The 22,212-nt window shown below is 36.7% G+C and overlaps 2 protein-coding genes across 4 annotated transcripts; both read right to left on the reverse strand.

Moving 5' to 3' along the window:
• Window positions 1-10,514: 10,514 nt before the first annotated feature.
• LOC112278697 (vacuolar protein sorting-associated protein 35B) lies at window positions 10,515-19,663 on the reverse strand. Of its 3 annotated transcripts, none has more exons than XM_024512338.3 (23): window positions 19,530-19,663; window positions 18,828-19,026; window positions 18,254-18,350; window positions 17,962-18,085; window positions 17,550-17,735; window positions 17,194-17,281; window positions 16,983-17,039; window positions 16,541-16,630; window positions 16,029-16,151; window positions 15,861-15,935; window positions 15,425-15,484; window positions 15,184-15,300; window positions 14,434-14,673; window positions 14,147-14,227; window positions 13,796-13,894; window positions 13,453-13,542; window positions 13,172-13,267; window positions 12,796-12,864; window positions 12,446-12,526; window positions 12,009-12,116; window positions 11,533-11,636; window positions 11,292-11,405; window positions 10,515-11,082 (listed from the first exon to the last, which is right to left on the reverse strand). In XM_024512338.3, exons 2-23 carry the CDS (start codon window positions 18,975-18,977, stop codon window positions 10,866-10,868), a joined length of 2,466 nt encoding a protein of 821 aa, XP_024368106.1. In that variant the 5' UTR covers window positions 18,978-19,026; window positions 19,530-19,663; the 3' UTR covers window positions 10,515-10,865. The 3 variants fall into 3 exon arrangements, with proteins under 3 accessions (XP_024368106.1, XP_024368105.1, XP_090104422.1); XM_024512337.3 differs by lacking the exon at window positions 19,530-19,663 and adding an exon at window positions 19,204-19,519; XM_090248296.1 differs by lacking the exon at window positions 19,530-19,663 and having other exon boundaries at window positions 17,550-17,709; window positions 18,828-19,504.
• A 132-nt stretch (window positions 19,664-19,795) lies between these two features.
• LOC112278698 (GDSL esterase/lipase At5g03610) lies at window positions 19,796-21,954 on the reverse strand. Its single transcript, XM_024512339.3, has 5 exons — window positions 21,630-21,954; window positions 21,335-21,385; window positions 21,053-21,151; window positions 20,648-20,916; window positions 19,796-20,528 (listed from the first exon to the last, which is right to left on the reverse strand). The coding sequence occupies exons 1-5, from the start codon at window positions 21,793-21,795 to the stop codon at window positions 20,004-20,006; spliced, it is 1,110 nt and encodes a 369-aa protein (XP_024368107.1). The 5' UTR covers window positions 21,796-21,954; the 3' UTR covers window positions 19,796-20,003.
• Between the last annotated feature and the right edge of the window lie 258 nt (window positions 21,955-22,212).

The following is a 22,212-nucleotide window of genomic DNA, read 5'->3' on the forward strand; positions in this document are numbered from 1 at the left end:
ATCTTTTAAGAGGCATGAATTCCAAAGAACCAATATCAGCCCAATTGGGAGAACAATCTTATCTGTTGAAAGAACTGATTTTACATTCTCCGTCAAATTCAATTCTAGTAGCTTTATCAATTTCCAATATAGAAAAAACCAATTTACTTGCATTGGTATCTTGGACTGGGAAGAAAAAACAAACATTGGAAATTACCACTAATACAGAACCATATAATATTCTAAAAGATTTGGGCACCATACAATCCACGATCTCTATGAAGCAACTATTGGCGATAGCACTTGAGTGCCAAACTATCTTGAATTCCTCATTAATTCGTTACAGATCTGGAAATAAAGAAATCCGAGAAGTAAATTTGAATCCCAGTGTGGGTGCACCAATGATTGATGTCTCAATTGATGGAATGTTATTATCGAGAGTGCAAGTAGATGGAAGATATAATATAAATCTTATGAATGCTGTTACAATGGAGGAGTTGGGTTTGGATCACTTATTGCCTACTACAATAGTTTTGAGAATGGCTGACTCTAGTCGAGTGAAACCTATGGGTATTTTACGAAGTAATAATATAGTAATTGTGGGGATTACCTACAAAATTGATTATATTGTTTTCTAATTGGGAAGCTCTATATTGTCATACCTAATTTTATTGGGACGACCGTGGTTGTATCAAGCTAAAACTCGAAATAAATGAGACCGTGATACATTGATAATCAGAAAAGCTAATGATAGAATCGGTGCTTCAAATGTACCATGTCCAATATTATGGAGAAATTCAAGTTGTCAGTTCAAAATTCACGTCAAATTGTGAAGATGAGTCTACAAAAGAAGCAATTGGTGCACCTAATTCAATTTATGTTGATATAAGGCAAGTTTTCGAGCACACTAGAATGAAATACTAGTGCAGGGGATCGGGAGAGTACTTAGTTCCTTCAGATGTTATTGATGATTCTCATCATATGATTGCATATTGGATGAATAGATATGATGTTAATCACGTTAGTGCTATGGAATTGGAGTTGGAAAGTTCTAATGTGTTGGATTTTATGAAAGATTCTAGAATTGAGTAGAATATTATTTTAGAGACTCCTGAAATTCCACGATGTCAATCAATTAATTTAGGTACAAGGGAGGCTTTTCAAATCATTCAGATTTATGACGGTATAAAAGGCAAGGAGAAAGAAATTTGGATGGATTACTTTTTAATGCATAAAATTACTTTTGCATGGTCGTGTGCAGATTTGAAAAGAATTCTAGCTGAAGTTTGTGAGCATCGAATTATATTAGAGGAGAATGCTACACTAATATGCCAAAGACAACATCGACTTAATCCAAAATACTCACTTATGGTAAAAGAAGAATTGCATAAACTCTTGGAGGTTGGATTTATTTATCCAGTTCCTTTCAGTGAATGGGTTTCACCAATTGTTATGGTACCAAAAAAGAATGGAAAAGTTTGCATTTGTCTGGATTTCTAAAAACTTAATGTGGCCACTAAGAAAGATTACTTCTCATTACCTTTCATGGATAATATGGATAACATATTGTCATTAACACCAGGTAGTAAAATAATAAGAGTGGGGCACCAGTTAAAGTCATTCTATGGTGTTGTTTCTAGTTGGCTGAAGTATTTTTTTCTTATATTTCTTGTGTTTTCGAGAGTAGAAGTTCTAGTTAAGAATTAACAGTGAGGAGCCGGTCACAAGTGTCGATTGAAGATGTTTCAGAATAGATGAGTCAGCAGAAACAACAATTGGAACTTTGGGATGTCCAGATCTTAAAACTGGAAGTTCAAGTCTATGAATTGGGAGAGTATAATGAAGATCTTTCAAACCAGTTGAAGAAGGAGTCGATGGACGGACTAGAGGAGAAAGAACGCATATTTGATAATACAGCAAATGATTAATTCGGTGGGCTAGAGAAAATAATACCTTTGTGGAGTTTTGTTAAGTAGTTTTTAGATAGGTAATAATTGTGTGTATGCGAGGACACTGCACAATTAGGAGTGGGGCTATGTAGAATAGGTAAATAAACTTTGTGATAAGTTACTGGTTGGTTATTGATAACCTTGAGAATTAGACTGATGATTAAGCAGTTTAGTTTGTAACAATAGCTTGTTAGTGGAATAAATGGTTAAGAATTCAAAGGGTCATAACCTTTGGAATCCGCTGGCCGATGAATCATCTTTTTGGTAGGATAAATAGGTTGAAGAAAGACAGATTAGAGCCAAACTGTGAAAGACGTAAGGCGAGAGCTAAATTGTGAGAGTCGTAAGCCGGGGTAAGCTTAGTGCTACCTCTTTGTTTTCTTTGCTTTTATTATTTGCTTATGAAGAATTTTGATTGAAAGAAGTATTATTGAATTGATAGTTGTAGAATGAATTATGTGTTGAATCAAGATTGAAGTAGTAAGCTTTGGTGTTTTGTAGTTTGATAATTATTTTCAGATAGCCAGAGTATAGTCAATTGTGATACTAACAGACCCAATTCATATAACCAATCTTTCCCCATGTTCGAATCCACCTCTATTAGTTCAATAGCTTTGATGTACTGAAGCTTGAATACAATAAGAACAACAGTTAGGCAGTTTAGTTGGAACAATAGGTTATTAGTGGAATAAATGATTAAGAATTCAAAGGGTCATAACCTTTGGAATTTGCTGGCCGACAGATCATCTTTTTGGTAGGATAAAGAGGTTGAGGAAAGAGAGACTGGAGCCAAATTGTGAAAGTCATAAGCCAAGGGGCCAAACTGTAAGAGTCGTAAGCCAAGGGCCAGACTATGATAGTCGTAAGCAGGGGCAAGCTTGGTACTACTTCTTTTTGTTTCTTTGTTGTTGACGAGTAATGGATAGTTTTTGAATATTGAGAAGTTAGTCTAGAGTACTAGACTGAGATAGTCATGAGCCGAGATATTGAATTTTGTATGATGAATTGAGAAACTGAGTATAATAGATAAGCTGGAGATTAATAATTGAATATATATAAACTTCAAAGAGAGTAAGTGGGAGATGAACGGATAAAAATATGGAAGTATTATTGAATTGATAGTCGTAGAATGGATTATGGATTGAATTAGGATAGAAGTAGTAAGCCTTGGTGTTTTGTAGTTTGATAATTGATTTCAGATAACCAGAGTACAGTCAATTGTGACACTAACAGATCCAATTCATATAATCAGTCTTTCTCCGTGTTCGAACCCACCTCTATTAGTTCAATTGCTTTGGTATATTGAAGCTTGAACATAAAAAGAACAACAGGGCTCAAGTAATCTCTAAGGACATGGTACCAACGTATTAATACATTCTTTGTGAATGAAGGATTTATAAGGAGTAAATCTGATCATTCTTTGTATGTGATGGAATCAAATGAGTTCATATTGTTTGTCATCCTCTATATTGATGATTTGATTATCTCAATCAATACTATAAAGATGGTGGATTGATTGAAGGTAAAGTTAAAAAAAAATTATAAGATGAGTGATTTGAGAGAGCTTCACTATTAAATAGGAGAAGAGTTTCTAAGAGAACATGCTAAGAAGACCATTACAATGAGCCAAAATAAGTACATTGAAGAGGTGTTGAAACAATTCATCATGGAGGAAAGTAAGCCTATTGGAACATCTTTAGAGGCCAATTTGAAGTTGATGGAGCTTACAGAAGAAGAGTATACTAAAGTTGAAGGTCAAATGCAAGGTGTTCCTTAAAAGGTAACAATTGGCTCACTAATGTATACAATAGTTGACACAAGGGTGGATCTTGCATATGCGGTGAGTGTTGTGAACCAACACATGTCAAAGGTTGGACCAATCCATTAGGCAACCATCAAAAGGGTAATGAGGTACTAAAAGGTACTTTGAACTTCAAATTATGTCTTGGAGGTGATAACATTACTATGCATGGTTATTATGATGCAAATTGGGTTAGAAATGCAAATGATAGAAGGTCAATAATGGAATATATATTCTTTGTTGGAGTGGGAACAATTTCATGGAATTGTAAAAGACAACCAATAATTACAAGGTCAATAATGGAGGTGGAATACATGGCACCAAGCTATGGTGCAATGGAGGCAATATGGCTCAAACAACTTTTGGAGGACATTGGAATTGTGCAAATGGAAGAAATTCCAATGAAGTGTAATAATCAAAGATATCTTGCTTTTGAAAAGAATCTAAAGTATCATTCAAGGATCAAAGACATTGACATTCAACATCACTTTATATGAGAGAAGATTGAAATGGGAGTGATTGATATGAAGTATTGTGCAATGAAAGACATGCTTACTAATTTGTTGACAAAGGTATTAGTAAAGGATAGATATCACATGTTGATAAAAGGCTTTAGGATTAAAAGCCCCTTGATCAATAGCAAAGTGGGAGTCTTAAAGTAAATAAGTAAAAATACAATAAATTACGTAGTAAAAGATATTACCTTAAATAAGTTGCTAATCGTCAAATGATTGACTCTTGGTATATATAAAGGACATCTTATAGATATAGGACGAGGTCAAGAACCAAGAGTCAAAGTCAAGAGGTTAAAGTATAAACTAGGGAATATTCAAAGACTAGGTAAGAATAATTAGTGTTTAGCATAGGATACCCTTTTGGTTAGTATGCTGCTAAAGGATTCAAGGACCATAGGATATCCTTGAGATACATTAGATGCCAAAGGATCCTAGGACCTACGATCATGTATGTAAAAGTCAAAGAATAGAAGTTGTCTTGTAAGACAGCAATCACAACCTATAAGTATTAGATGTTGGAAGTGTAAGACATCTTACTCCATACTCTCTTTGTATGTAACCTTACTAATGCTATGTAATATTACTTCAAAGTTCAATTTCTTCAATACGCCTATCTCAACATTTTTTGTAATATTTTATGTGGATTGTAAGCTTGCATTGTGGCTGGAAGCGATGTTGCTGAGTTGTCACTATTGAGGTGGATAGTCTTGTCATTAACTTCGATTATAGTTTGATATGAGACTTGGAATGATGGTGCTCTCTAAAAGTGTGGTTGTTTGATCATAATCGATGGTAAATGCTCTATTGAGTGATTTTGGAGGTAGATCCAATCTTTTGTAACTCAAGAATAGCTTTTGTACTTGGAACTACGACTCTAAGAATTGAAATTATTCACTTCGTTTTCTTTCTTTCATTACGTCTTCTTAAAGAATCTTTAATTGAATCCTTTCTGGGCGATGGCAGAGTGTGTTGCTACTCTACATTCCATTGTTAGTAGAAGCATTTAATCTTGTATTAGTACTGCACATTCATGTAATCTTTACAATCAAAAAGGTAGTTTTGTATTTAATCCTTTAAAGCGTTGTTGAATGAATATTGGATCTTTTATGGTTGAGATTAGTTTTAAAAGGTAAGAATCACTTAGGTGTGAGAAGAGGCCAAATGCTCCTATGCGCATAGCTTCCACAAGAAATTCTTTGCAAGAATTGATTCAACTCTCTGCAAAAGTAGAAAAGAGATATGAAAATATATCCACTATAAAGTATTTGGTATCACCAATAGATTTTACATTTTGGCTCATAACTGCCGTTGGCTTTAATGCTTTGAGCAAAACCAAATTGTCAGGAAATACAACTTAAAATCAATAAATTTTTTAAAAAAATTAATACAAATTCCATTTAATTTTTTTTGCTAGATTTTTCTTTATTTTTCTTTAAGTGTAAAATAATTCTAAATCTTAATAATTAATGGGCTGCTTCTTGTTTCTTTCTTGTTTCAATTGCATTCAATCATTTTAAGACCTATTTAGACTTAAAAATTCTTTAAATTTAATTATAATATTTTTTATATTTTATATTTTATTTTTATTTTGATAAAAATGATAATAGCTTCACAATATGTTAATAGTAATATAAGTAGATGTGAAGGAATTTTTGAATTTTTTTGATTATCTAGTTTGATTTCTATGTACAAATTCAAATCAATAGTATGGCATGAGTAAATAATGAATTTCTAAGTCAGACTAAGCAAGTGGGATTCAACTCCAATAGTAGCTAATATGATCAATATAACAGTAGAAGTAAGCCAAACTTTCCTATTGAAATTCAAATTGATAATTATGAAGCTCTTAAGATTTTGTATTTGCAGACTCAAAATTTCTAGAAGTGACAAAGTTGGTTGAAGAGGCTAAGATAATGTGATTAGGAAATTTGATAAAGAAGCTATTGAAACAAGGAAAGAAACAATTCATGTAGAATTGTAGATAAGACAAGGGTGAAGATGGACATCAATATCATATGATAATATAATTATATGGTAAAAAATGAAAGAAAAGGTTATATTATATAGGAGCTTAAGTGAAGTTTTTTAGCAAATTACCTTAGAAATATAGATAATAGACAAGAAGGTAGTAAAATTTAATAAATGCTAATATTGCCTTCTTATAGAAGAGACTTTTACTTACTTTGTAGGAATATAAATGAGACAAATAAAAATAAATAAAATAAATAATTAATATCAGAAAATTTTAAAAGAGATTAAAAATAGATTTTAGCAAATATTATCTCAAAATATAAAGAATTAATACTTGAAGAGGACCAATTATAAACCAAGGTTGAAATCAAACCTTAAGGCACAAAACTATGCACCTATGCCAATTCTACAATTCTTTAATCAATTAAATAGTGAAATTTGAAAGAAATCTTGTAATAAGATTTTAAAGAGTTAATTTCATGTGATTTGAGGGCATATTGAGGTTTTGAGGGCTTTTCAAAGTAAGAAATGTACTCAATAGATTTAGATTTTGAGAAATAAAAATAAATTTATAAATTTGACAATTTTGTGAATATCATAGTATATTTATAGGTAAAAATTTGTTAGCATGTTATTGTGCTTGTTCTAAATATTTTTGAAAAATTAAATGTTAATTGAGTAATTAAATAAAAAGTTACAAGAGTTTTTATTGATTATAATCTGAGATATTTGAAATTTAGGATCAATGAAGGTTTTTGAATTCTTATAATATTTCTTAATTTGATTGAAGTAAAAATTGGTGAAAGAAATTAAGACTTAAAAATCTACATATTAACTAATTTTTGAAGTAATTAAACAAGAGCCAATATCTAAGAAGTTTTTGGAGCTTTTCTTTCAACTAGTGAATTTGATTTTCTTCAAATTTTATATGCTTATTAATTGCTTTTGGATTGAAAGGTGAATAAGTTTTTAATAAAGATCAATAGTTTGATTAATATTCATTAAGATTTTAAAACAACTTTAAGAAGTGGTTAAGATTTATTTAGGATTTTTTTGGAATAGTTTAAAATTTATTTAAGATTTAGTTCAGGATTTAGATAATGATTTAGAATTGATTAGGATTTAGTTAGGATTTCTTTAAAATTTTATTTAAGTTTAATTAGGAATTTTTAAAGATTTTATTAGGATTTATTTAGAAATTGTTAGAATTCCATTAGGATTTTTTTAATATTACATTAAGGTTGGTTAGTATTTCTCTAAGATTTACTTAGGATTAATTTTATATTTCTATTTTAAATATATTTTTTAGTAGTCTTTTTTATTTCTTTAATTTTTTTAAATTTTAGTATTTTTTTAAGATTCTTATTATTTCTTTAGGAGTTTTTTTATTATTTTTCTTTGAGATTAATTTATAACTTCTTATATTCTTTAGTAATTCTTTTAAATTTCTTTTGGATTGATTAAAATTTGATTAAATATGTTAAGGTTTATTTAGAGATTTTTCAAGATTCTATTAGACTTCATAGGATCTTATTGTTGCATTTCTACTTATCTTCTTCAATTTGGTGCCTAAAGCATTTTCAAGCTAGAATACATGTTATATAATAGTGAAGTGTTGCATTTCAATAATATTGATGTAGAAGACATCACAAGCATTTGAATAATTTTACGACATATCAACAACCAACTATTGTAATTATCACTTTCAAGGTAAGACTTGATCAACACTATCAAAATAAGAATAAATTCTTTATTGAATAATGAGCAAATAAAAGCAGCATTAGCAGAGTATGAGGAGTATAGAAGCATAAAAAAAATAGCAATAAATTATGATATTCCATTTATAATTTTCAAGAAGTAGTATTATAGATTGTGAATATCTAAAAAAAGAAAGTTCAAGGAGTACTAACTAAGAAAGAAGAGAGCAAGTTTATAAAGTACATTTGAATTATGTGTGAAAAGAGTCTATTTTTGATATCTACAATTTCAAAAATAAAGATTTTTGAAATAATTAGGATTTGAAGGACCTTTTTTAAAAACCATCACTTTGAAATTATGGCAATGGTGGCACAAATTCTTGAATCTTTTAAAGCAATGTACTATGCAAAGAAAATGTGCAAAGCTTTTGTAATAATCTAAGTAGATTATATAAATTGCATGAATATCTTCCAAACAAGGTATGGAATTGTATCAAGTTTGATGTGCAAGCGAGAAAAAATAATGGAGAACTTGTCATAGTTCAAAGAGGTGTTTTTTGGATATATCTTATTATTTTAGATGAAAGAGAATGGCTATCAATATTGGTTTGTATCCTCGCAAGAAGTTCAAAGATGTTGTCTTTCTATATTTTTAAAAGAAAACATTTTTAACAAAACTACATAGAGCATTGCAAGGCAGGTACAACCATAGCAATGCAATCTAAGGCTTAGATAATAAGTTATTTTTTTTTTCATGGATTTTTTACTTTGTTAAGAATATGAAATGTCATTGTGGTATTTTTCTTATTCAATGATATCTACTAATCCTTGGCAAATATGTAAGCCACAATACTATTGAAGTTGCAAAACCAACAAATGATATAAGACTAGATATTTTAATCCTACCATCTCATATATTACACTCCACGTAGTTTCTAGATATATGTGTATTTGGACTATTTTAGACCAATTTCAAGGAGTATTGAGATTATTGGATATCAAAAAACTTAAACTAGTGTGCATTAAAACAAACTTTTGTACATTATGTGACCTTGAGCTTAAAACATGCTTTGTTAATGAATAATATTATTCATTAATAGATCCTATATGCCTTAATCCAAAATCCATGACTTGCTTTCTATCGTTGTCTATCATAATAAAAAGACCCAATTTGAGGAGATACAATTTAGATCTTGTAGTGTATTTTTTAAAATTATTAATGATAATCTTAGAGGCATATATGAACATTATACAACAAATTCAAGATCAAGATCTTGAATAATAAAGGAAAAAAGAAAGAATACAAATTTGATTGAAACATTTGAAATGCAAAAGATTAGTGGAATGTGGAAGAAGGGAGTATTTTATAAGAAGCTTACTAAGTTTTAGTGGCAAAAGAATAGGTTTGTAAGGTTATTGAGTAAGAGATTGTTGTAGAAGAGTGCACCTTTAAGGCACTTTATCAAAAAGCAACATATAAAGGAAAGAGTGTGTATACATTATCAAGCCTTGCAAATGCTTACTTTATATTCATCCACTAAATCCGTCCTTGCCATTGTCATGTATTGATTCAGAAATTGACTTACAACTAAACACTTCATTTCAACCTCTAACTTATGGGCTGGTTTGCATTTCACCACATCGTCTAGTATATAGGTCATAGCTCATGAGCGACCCTCATTTTCTATTTGGGAGCCTATTTCAGAATCATATTACTTCTATATAATCTATGCTGCAATTGTAAGAGTTGTTCATTCACCCAAACCTCACATGTTTACAATACATTCTAATATCTTATCTATAGCCTATGCAACTCAATGGGTTGGCCTATATGTGTGGAATATGTTGACGCACAGCCAAAAGCTGCTGCAGACGAAACTGTTTGTTTTATTCCCTGTTGCTGCCTTGGATGAGCCCCAGAACAACGCAGGGGGAGCGGCACCCAGCTGGAAAAAACGCAAGAAGAAGAAGGGGCGTGTCGGTCATGATCGTGGTTGTGGTGCTACCGAAGGCATGCACCACCGCATCTGCGTTGGGTACCCGGCTTGGCAGTGTGGAGGTGGGGAGTTCGAAGTTTTTGATATCATCTTGGTTGCTCATTAGTGGAGCACTAAAGTTTATTGGTACTTCTTTGGTTCAATGTCTCAACTTAGAAGAGTTTCACCTAGCGTATGATGATTTCTCACCTCATCTTTCTGCTCTTATGAACTAAGACTCTCATGCAAGTTTTTTAATGAAAGAAAGTAAAACGGTGCAGATAATTCATGAATCTACTCAAATCGGTTTCCAGCTTCAGATCTAGAAGTAACGTGAGATTCAAGTCACAATCCCACCACACTATTTTGTTTTGTGAAAAGGCCGTTAGTTTTATCTGAAATCCGCCTGTATTTATTTATTTGTCAAAATTTATTGAAAATGAAGTGCATTCGAGCCCAAATAGAACCATATTCATACATTACTTGTTCCAAGTTCCACTTCGCATTCATTCGAACACTACACATTCATGGTTTACTAAGGTCAGTGCTTATCTTGAGAGGTGTCAGGCAAAAAATGACATCACAGCCTTCTGTAGCTATCATAAATCAATGCAAACATCCTATAGTTTTCTTTAAATTTGAACAATAATTATATACGTTGATAACTTTACACAAGGATGTACCTTACATAAACCATGTTACTTTCTAAGCAGAAAGAAAATTAAGTTCAGATAATTCCTGCTTGACACCTTAAAACCCTCCAAATTCACATGTACAACAAAAGAAAAATAAACGACATGGCTGTCTATCTTGGAGTGAAACTAGGGAAAAATTGGTGGAAATGAGGCCAATAAAATATATAGGGTGTAGTACGTAATGTCTGCCTTGTAAGTGCCAATCGAGATGTGGTGCTTCCAAGGTGAAGAAGTTGCTAAGGAACAAATTGAATTAAAAGCCTCACAAAGCTATATCGCCAGCTAATTAAGCATTTGAATTGCCGAATACCTGTCGGCGGTGTAGTCACCTTTCTGTTTCTGGTACTGGATGTATCTCAAGGTGTTCGCTAAATACGAATCCACTTGTGCTTCATGGACAGACCCCTCGCTTTGTGTTTCCGTGATAATAAGTTCTACCAGCCCCTGAATAACAGTCGCTGTAATTTGAGGTATTGCTCTGTCGAAGTAGTAAAGATACCTGTTTGCCACAATCCCTCAATCGACAACACGTCAGACTCAGATCCCATCACATGCTGCAGAACTTCAGAGCTTTGGGAAACACACCAAAAAAGAGTTCAGAAAAGTCCATAACATCGATGACTCAAGAAAAAGCTACATTAATAACAGTCAAACTGTAAACCTACTGCAGTGACAGGACATTTCTTCGCAAGTGCGTTCAGAACGTACGTGTTAAGAATCTCAACAAAAAGAGTCATCGGGCCACTGGTACCCCTTGTGGCACCAGTCATTTGCTGAACCGCATTAGCAATTCTCAATGCGCGTTTCAGGCATAGAAGCACTCTGCACAAATCATACGCGATAGTTAATTCGACACAACCTTTCACCTTTTAAGGCAGTTACTTGTAAGTCAGTAGTGCATACATAGGAACATTCCCATCACATGTGAGGGGTGAAAGGTGATAGTTACCTTTCGCCATCTCGTACACCACTTTGACCTTCAACCCAAAATAAATGCGAACAGGCGACCACAGCTCTGCATTGGTCAGGCTTCTTGAGTAGCTTAGCCGAATACTGTGACAATCAACCCCCCTCATCAATCTCTGCTTATATATTCGAGTTTAATGTCACCAAATCGGCCATCAAAGCACAGGTTTTGAGCAGAGGAATTGATTTTGATGGTCGCTACAGACACGAAAAAATAGAATGATGTATGCACGAAGTACACGGACAAAATAACAAGTTCATTGATTTTTCTCTAATAGTGATTAATCAACAGGAATGTCACTCTGATGGTAAAAGAGAAACAAAGAATCAATCATGAAAACTACATATACTGACCTAGAGATAAAGAAAACCGCTGCTTCGTATCTCGATTGTGGTTTCCAGCAGCACATTATGAAAGAATGGCAACCCTTATTCATTAGTCTCAGTAGAAAAACTTACCCCTGTGGCCTTGTGGGTCAAAGTATCTCTGTTCTCCACACCAAAAACTCGTGTCCTTTGCAACGTCCCAATTATGAGATGAAGAGCAGTAACTTGTGCTTTTGAATCCTGAAGTGATCATCTCTTGAGATTTCGTCAACTAGACAGAAATATAAAAACTAGATCTTTTTCATGCAAGTCACTAGGAATCTTTTAAGTAAAAACCATACTGCCTGCGACGACATTTAATCCTATAATCTTTCATATGCTTTTTGGTCTTCATTCCTAATGTGCATGATTTCCATCGCGCAATTTCTTTAAATAAATTCCATAAACAAGTTCTGCTTTCTTTGACTTAATACATGTATCAAACAGAAATGCAATCATAATGAACATCTAATATCTTGAAGTTCAAGGATCGTCATAAATACACAAAATAAGTATGTTTAGTCACTTACAGCTACCTCTTCTTCGTACAACAAGAACGCCTGGGTGAAAAACTCGTAAGCCACAGGCTCCAAGCCACAGTTACCAGCAGCCTGCAGCAGAACAAATTGCAATGAGTAGAACAACAGAATGTGAAGCAGTACCATTGTGCTATTTACGAGAGTGCCCTTTTCTTATGCAGAAACCCACAATCCGGTACATGAGAGCATAAACAACCAAAAAGTCATCTACCAAGTCTTCAAAAAGATTTCCCACTACCAGAGTACTAAAATGACGCGATTGTAGATCTAAGTTAACAAATCTAAGTGTAGAGTAATTTGAAGCAACCTATCATTCAAGCCAAGAAAGGTTAAAGTCATACCTCCGCGCATTGTAGGTACAGTCTCAAAGCTAGTTCAGCTGCAGGAATCATGGCAAGAGCCTCCACTGTCTGCAGACAAGCCGAAATGAATGCACTACTCTCATCTTCCTGACTACAACGTCTAAGAACAGATACCGTATACATCAAATTCAAATATTAATCGAACAGCAAGACCAACACGATGTTTAAAACTTGAATGCAATCAAAGCGCGAGTTACATGTACCCCACCATAAGTTCTGAATGCTTTAATGTGAATTTAGGCGGTGAAACAATCATGTTCATATAGCTGGCTAATGGCGCGAATCAATCAAATATACCAGAATACTAATTGAGAAATAATGCACACTGAGAAGGCTGATGTTTCAAGATACTTACATGATGTAAAAACTGAAAAGCTTTCCTCATAGCAGGAGAACCAGCCCTGTCACTAAAGCCCTCTTCTAATTCCTTTTGCTGCAAGGCGTGCACAAACTGCGTTCGACAACAACAACCCAATGAGATGGATTTCAAGAAAGTTTCTAGTCATTTACAGAAGCATATAAAAAACATCAAGATACGAACAACTCTGTTCCATGGTAAGAGCTCAAATATAAATGCAATCAAAGCGCGAGTTACATGTACACCACCATAAGTTCGGCGTAAGAACAGAGTACCACCTTAAGAGTAGAAAACACAAGAGGCGGAAGAGTGTATTGCATCCGACGTGGACCTCCCTCACCAAAATGTTTGCGTGCGACTACTAAAATCTGCAACACACGACCAGAACTGTGATTCATAGTAAAATAGATGCACGTGTACTTGAATCACTTCGTAAGAATCTAATAAGAACGCAAGACATCTATTCGCGAAGCTCTTGCGGAGCTCTGCATGTGGTACATGAGACCAGGCACTAACGATTTCTACTGAAAAACTTAAGAAGGTTAGAACCTCACACACATCAATTTTAGCATGAGTTTCCCGACACAAAATAAGTCATGATAAACGTCTGAAAGGACGTACCTGGAACATAACCTCCAAGTCATCATTCCTCAGCATATGCACAAGCCTGGCCATTAAATTCTGTTCTTCTTTGAAATCTTCATCATCTGCCTGCTGCCACTGGAAACGATATTCATGCATACAATTTCACTTCAGAATAATACAGACCTCGATTACACATAAAATCAACACAAAATCTTATTAAGAACACAATACTAGTTCTGATGCACTCCTATCACTAAGCCTATAGTAAGGCCAATTTTTCCGAGTTCAAACATTAAAGTACAAAAGCTAATGAGCATGTTATGACATCACGGACACAGGTCTACCATTATAATACATGGAGCAAGATGAAGCAACTTGCGAGCTTACGTTGTACTTGGGTGGTGCCTTAGCTGATGCATCGCCGATATCCTGGGTAAGCTCCTTCAAGAGATCCAACAATGCATCGACCTAACAACCGCCATCCATTTAGATTATTTTACAACCATTGACAGAACCATCTCCAACATTTGTTCTTGCTTAAGATTCACACCCAAGGATTGCAAGAAATTTGGTTTTATATCGCATCTTCTTAATGTAAATCCTTAACTCGCATACTGAGAAAGTCCAAAAAGCATCACCGGAACAAAATCCAAAGTATTCCGTGAGAAGCGCACCTTATCAGGCTCTCCGATCTGAATGTAGTTGGACAGCACAGATTGGATAAGAACCACCGCCATACTTTTATTAGTGTCATGATCCAGATGTCCCATCACATGAGCATAGTTGCTCAACTTCAAAATCACTACCACATCCTTGTACTTTTCTAATGGTCCAGTTAAGAGCAACACAAGCTGCTTTGTTGCCTTGGCATCTTTTATACGTCCCTTTCCCTCCAATCTCTTAGCACATAATCCCTGCAAGATGGTCCAGCCAAAAAACTTAAGGGGGTACCTCCAATCAAATCCATAGTCTAAGCTACAATAGAACAAGCAGGTGAACTTGCGACTGTTGAAGCGCTTTACCAGAAGCCATCATAAGAATATGTTGCTACTCAATAGGATTTACTATGCTCAAACATTACCATGCTTTCAGGCATGGACATGACATTTAGACAACAAGTGACTTCCATAAGCAGATCAACTATGTAACCACATTAACTGCAAAGAGTATTGAAAAGACTCCAGTAATTTGAGGTTCTTGAAGGGTTATGAAAACCATGTACTGCCAGAATATAAATTCAGATGATATTACTTACAAATGTTTGCATTTAAATATAGAAGATATTTCCAACCACTTGTACTCGCACAAAAACTAAGAGGCATCTACAATACGTCACTCTATCTATTCCCCTTTCTAAGACGAAAACATCCAAAACCGAATTGGAACAATAGAAATTGAATGTAGAAAGATTACGATAAACATACCAAAACTTGATCGACGTATTCAAGATGGTCACTGTGCACACTTAAAACGAAAGCAAGGAGTGCCACGTAAAGACTGATAGTGCTAGCCAATGACATATCTGGCTGAGCTTCTACAACCTGCAACATTCCCAGTTCCACTAGGTTTGAGGTCAAAGGTGATAGATAAAACAAAGGAATCACATAACAAACTCATAAATACATGCTGATACTGTTACTTTAGATTCAAAGTTTAACTGCTTACCTCCATAACAGCTTGGCTAAATTTTGAAAACGCTTCCACCTGATGAAAGTCTGGTAGGAACTGCATACCGTATAAATGTACATGACCAATTTACTCTACTTCAGTGCTCTAGAAATCCAATCATTTCAATAAATTTGCTGCTGTAAATGTAAACACGTTGGACTTGTCCTCAGCAAGTAATAAAGTCAGGTTAGGAGTTCAGTAAGGACGTAAATTTGTTCAGAAACAAGTCCCCAACTGATATGTGTGTGAGTGTGTGTGTGCATATATATATATATACATATATATATATATACACAAAACAATTACTGTATTATACGATGTAAGTTTTGCTGCTCCAAATGAAATGCATGGGCTCTAGTGTTACTGCAAAGGGGCACCCAGCATGACCAAGATATAGTATGCATGCCCAGAATTTACTGAATATTTTCCATACCTCAGGTGAAGCACCTGCATACTTGGATAGGCGCTCCATCAGCTGTGACATTACAGTCTTTACATCCACTGATGGCTGCATCCGAATTACACACAAGGCTTTCAGTGCCATGAGGAAATTCAATTAGTCCAATAGACGTGCAAAAAACTAGGAATGAAGATTCAACACCTGCAATTGTGGGCAGGCGCTGAGTATAATCTCCAAAGTTTGTAGATGAAAGTCATCTGGAAATACTTGGATGACACAATCCATCAAATAAAATTGGGCTATCTCATCCTTGCAGTTGACAATCTGGACCAAAGAGCCAAAGAAGACGAAGTGTTAGGTGTAATATGCAAACTGAAACGGTTCGGAGTGTTGACACTCCATTTCTACGGCCATCTGGTTACAATATGATCACCATACATGTCCACAACAACTCCACACGTGGACATGATTGAGTGACACTATTTAAACCGAGCTCAGAAAAAAAGAGGACTTCACTATAATCAGGTACTGAACTAGTAAGTCTCGGGGCCTAGAACTAAATGTATGGTGTGAAGGCGATAAAAGCTTACTACTCCAACGCAATTTAATTTCATGCAAAGTCCACCTTTGGAAAACGAAGTGTTCATCGCAGCACCAAAGCGACATCCTCAAATTTAAACACAATTCACCAGGTATTACCTCGACTTCCTCACCTGCTCAAGCACTCGAGGAAGGACCACATCCTTATACATTTCCAAGTCCACGCCTTCTAACTGACTGAGCACATGCAGATTTTTTCCCACCTGTTGACAACTAAATACATATTGAGGTCAAATAAGATCCTTTTGTCCAAAATCAGAGAAATGAACCAGTAGGGGATTGCAGTCTTAGCAAGCTGTTTCTCATCTATTTTTGACTGGCTAGAAAGATGGATAACTTTCTTACGTACAATGGCGAATTAAAAAGCAGATGCTAGGAAATTGAGTACCCATCAAAGAAATTTCAAAGAAGGAAGTGTATGAAGCTTGAGAAAGGCAACAGAGCGGACTCTCCTATACACCATGAAAAAGCTTCACCACTCACAGTTTTGACATGCATCATGCTGAGGACATCAATGAGTTTTTAGTAGTAACAGATTATGTTTGTAACACTAACCAAATCACGAAGTTCACTTCGTTCCTTTTCCCGCTTCTCCTTCTCCCGAGCAGGACCCTTGGTGGGACAAAGAATGCAATCCCATTAGGAAGCGAGGTAAGAAAAAATTGGAGAACGTTCCCAACTAGAATTTTCTGCAACGAGTCCAAGCATACTGAATAGTGATGTTTTATCTCATCGCAACGTACATATGAGTATCAATTGTGCTTACCTGATGCTGCATCCGCACCCACAACTTGTTCATCTCCGTGAAGTTTTGTAGCACAAACTCCACAGCATCGATCACTTTCCCACCTTCCCTGCAGGGCAACAATTACGTCTACGATGATCAACACTGATTAAAATATAATTGAAATAAGCAATTAAATGTTTCTGGTTACAGTAATAAGGAATTCGCACACATGGCAACCACCGGGTGCCTCTGACATCCGGCTTTTCCCAAACAACAGAAAGTAGCACACAGCAACTGAGGCGGCATGAAAAATATCCACTCTAATTCTGAGGTAACTTGACGCTTAGGTGGAACTGCATGAATCAGATGTTAAGGTTTTAGGCAGAATGGCTAACCCTTCAAATGGAGAACCCGCGTCCGGCAGTTTGTCACGGCTTATTTGAGTGAGATAGTTACGTAGAAATAGCCCCCGAATGGGATGCTGAACTCCTCGAATCATTTCCACAAGGTCCTTCAACACATCCTTAGCTGGCGCTTCGTTTGACATTATGTACACTGATCCCACCGTACAGAGTAAATACCTACAGCCCAGAAATAAACATTTCGGTAACATGTAATACATTATGAAAGACACCCTAAGATGAAAATGACCTCGTAAAGTGATCTGCATCCACCAGTCTCTTCGTAACATTAAAATACCAGTATACATTAAAATATCCACTAACAATGATCTACTCCCCAGTCCTTCACCAATCTGTGTGCTCAGTATCTTCGAACCTACACCTGAAAAATGATCAGCATACTTACAAACGAGGCAATATGTTTCCAGCATGCTGAACAAGCTCGTATAAATCTGCAGGTGTGCGACCTCTCTTGGTTTCATCTTGAAAGAAAATTTCCAATCGCTGCAGTTCAACAAACATTCTCATATCTGTAGTTTTGATTAAGGTTTTCCATGGATAAGAACTTAACCCGATCCTGGTTACGCTATGCATCTCATATGCACCACGAGCATCCATCCTACCTAGGACAAGGGACTAGGTTTCCCAACACGGTATATGATTTTAGTGCATGCATAGAAGTTGTAAAAGGTGGATACAGAGCTCATAGTACTTTTGTGGTGACAGCTTGGACGTCCTCAGCTCAGACAACATCTGAGCCGAATACTTAAGAGCTTCTCGCAAATTATTGCTATCCTGCAGTCAAACATAATAAAAAATTGCTTAGTCTCCTTTGTTTTCTGCAGGAGCATGACCTGTGACACAAGTATTGCATCTGGTAGCATTTTGAGATTCCACACTTCTTATATTGACTCCTACATGCCCTTGATTTAAGGGGATTCAAATCTATATAAACAACACCAAACCCTAACGCAATATCTTTGATAGATGCTTTCGACACAGATTTTCATAGATTTTCGCAATGGCTGAATCGTAGTCACCAATAAAGTATGTTGCAGAGATCATTCATTATTACGGTAACTCAATGCTTAAGCGGATTGCAGACGGAGTTATCACCATGCCCCAAAAACCTCGAAACCGGGCCACAATCTCCGAAACCTCTTCACAAACATCCACATCGCAATTGTGCAAATTTCATAATAGCCACTGGTACGATCAAGATAATGAATAACCCACAATTCACAAGGAAAGTCTTGGGATGGGTAGGATTACCAGCGCACGGTGCATATAAAACGCATTATGCTGGACGAGAGCGATGGCATCCGCCAACCACTTCTCCTGCTCCTCAGCACTGCTAGCGACGTCTCCCACTCCTCCAACCTCCATCTCCGGATTTCCTTTCCAACCACTCTTCAATCGCATGCAATCAAGTAATTTGACTTCCAATCCTCGTTTTCAACTCAAGTGTACGCTGCCCAATTTCCCCCAACACCGTCAAATCAAGCACATCAATCCTGAAAAGCCATTGTAAGGGACTCCATTCGTCTCTAAACGTAACACGTTGACGAAATCGAAAAACAACTCAGCCAGCAGTGCAGAGAGGTTGACCGAGTCTCGTTAACGTTCCGAAACCACGCAATTAACTTACGCTGCAAATCAGGAGACTAACATGCTTTCCTGGAATGGATCCCAATTGTCTTAATCTCTCGAGTTTTCTCCCCCGGTCTTAATCACAGCTACTTACACCCCTTCATGCTAACTAGTAGCTATCTAGAAAGAGGTCAATTCGTAAACTATCGTTCAACAGTCGTTCCGAAACATAAAGTTGATTAACCGATCCGATTAGGATTTCGCGAGATGCATGCCAAGAAGCTCCAAATCTACAAAGAGTCGTGACGACCTAATCTGAAGGTTATAATAACACGGGATTCAATACCAAGATGCGAAAACTGAACTCATTTGCAGGAACCCTACCCAATGGATGAGCTTTCACAATCACACTTGAGAAGCGATTACAAGCGACACGCCATGGGGGTCCCACTGACAAAGAATTTAGGTTCCGAGAGGGCCAGCTGCCCTCGCTTGCCTTGCGGCCCAATCAACTCAATCATCACATCGCATGGCCTGTAATGTAAGACATTACGGGATTTCAGGCCTGCGTTGGGTAAAATGGCAAGAACATGTAATGATCATTCAACATAAGCAGTGATCAACGCATCGCAAAAGTGTGACCGCTGTAGTTGAAAACCTTCCATCAATTTGAAATACCTGACTCAATTACCATGGTTAATGAATTGATATAGTACATTCGAAAATCAGTCTACAGCTCGTTTTGAGCTCGAATTCTTTACACACTTTCGTGAGCTAAGGATGCCTTCACGGTAATCGTCTTTCTACATCTTCTCCGACGTTCCTGCTATGCGGAAGCCTGATTCCGACACCCCAATCCTAATTAATCATCTGGTTCTGACGAAACCATGTATTCAGAGTGGCTCCTTTCGTGAATCCCGTACTGTAACTGTAGAGGTCCGTCACCGCCTTCCACGCCGCCTCGGTAGGATGAATACTATCAAAAATCACGTGATTTGCAGGATTGTTGCACACCGTGTAGCCATCTCCACCACCGCAGGAGCCCGTGCAACACCGTTTGTAAGCTTCTGTAAACCCATACGATGGCCCGTTTTCAAATAATTGTCTCAGCGCTTTCGTGAGATCCAGCATCAAAATGTTGGCTCCAACACTGTTGAGCTCGTCCACTTTATAATGCAGCTTCGCGTCATGCAGGTTTGTTTCTGTGTCAAGCAGTTCGTTTGTCGCACAACCCGTCTCGCCATTGACCCACAGCGTGGTGAATGGCATGCACGACATAGGTACCAGATTCTCCACCATTAGACTTCCCACCCCGAGGTTGTGGATGCGTTGCATTTGAATTCCTATCTGGTCAACGACTGTATCGATAAACGCGCTCACACCCTGCAAGATCAAATTAGGGTTACCTACCGATTCACAAAACATGGTACTTTTCCTATCAACGTGTGTCGGTACTTTAAGTCCCGTCGACAGTTACAATACTTGTGCAGTGGAAATCCTACCTGGACTACATTACCATACTGATTGTAGTAGGTGTAATCGTTCACACCAATGGAGACGAGCGCCACTGATTGTGCCAAGTGATCCCCGGTCCATGTCCCGCCCTTCACGAGCGCTTCAAACTCGTCGACTTGCTTTTCCAAGGGCTTCCAACCGTAAGCGTAGGTGACTGCAGCTCCTCCCACACCGAAATTCACACCCCCGTTGGTTTGGTATCCGTTTCCAGGCAAATCCTCCCATGGCGTCGGTGAAGGTACCCCTAGCTTCGCCGCTGCAGCAGAATTGACAAGACCGTGAAAACAGTAGTCCATCAATCTCAATTACTCAAACGCCGATTCAGTGAAGTTCGTTCACTTCATGTCTGCAATGTGTTGCTCAGAATAATACATTGATCAGTAAGTGCACACCTATGTAGTCCACCTCGTTGTGCCCATCTGATGAACGGCGAGCTCCGCCATCTCCAGGCCATGTCATCCCATACGGGTACTTCAAGTTCTCTCCAGTATCTGCCAGCATTCAAATCCAAACTCCTTAACAATGTTTGCGCATGGCAGCCGAATTAAACTGTCAAGCGCCAAAATGGATACCCCTACCCAATATATATCATAACAATCAGTGAAGCAGTTGCGTGTAGCTGAGGATTGTCACTGAATATTGCGGTTGAAGTTTCGGATCCTATGTTACATTACCTGTGTAGCTGTCTCCGAAAACGAACAGGCCTTGAGCACCTTGAGCACATCCTGCAAGCGTGACAAATCATATAAAACCATTGACTTTAGTCCTGCAGATGGTTAAGTGGATATGTACATCAGAGGTAGAATACCACTTGACAGCAGAGGTAGTGGAAAACAACCTTGAAAATGTAGGAAAGAGTGTGAAACTAAGTGCGTGAGAAGTGCAGGAAGAAAGTTAACATTTCTGGTCTTAACAGTTTTTTCCGCAGACTGACCAGAGTTGCAGGTCGATTGGTCTAGAAATGCATACCGAAGTGCGTCGTCAGCAACAGACATGCCGCTAAGGAGGCAAACAACCAGACTGTGTGTACAATTCTAGGAGCTCGGCGATTCTTGGGACAAGCCACCATTCTGGACATGGAGCTGGGACGAGTTTCTGAACAATCTAGCCGCACGTACAGACTGACCGCAGGCATACGAATCAAATGAGGATTGAAGAGGACTTCTCAAACATCAATATATATAATATCGAAGCGGATGTGTAACTGCAAGAAGTGATCGGGGGCACTTTACTCTGTACTAATTTTCACTTTTAGATGACCGTGAGTCCTATGAGTGTTGTTTCAATACATCCATTGAACACTACCTTTTCGATGCGAATATTTATTCATGTCATTATTTATTTTATATTCATTAATGTATCAGAAGAACTTAAAAGAACGAATACATTACTTTGGACGCATAGGGACACAAGTGATATCGAAAAATGCCCCACGTAATCTTCGAGATGAGCTGTGCCAGTCAGATTCCAGCTCGGTGAATCTGCCTGTTCGAGGAACAAGGTTGGTAGCGTGATTGTAATCATTCTGACGATCTTTCTGGTTTCGATGTCA

Source organism: Physcomitrium patens, chromosome 2, assembly GCF_059467195.1.
Source record: "Physcomitrium patens ecotype Gransden chromosome 2, ASM5946719v1, whole genome shotgun sequence".
NCBI lineage: Eukaryota > Viridiplantae > Streptophyta > Bryopsida > Funariales > Funariaceae > Physcomitrium > Physcomitrium patens.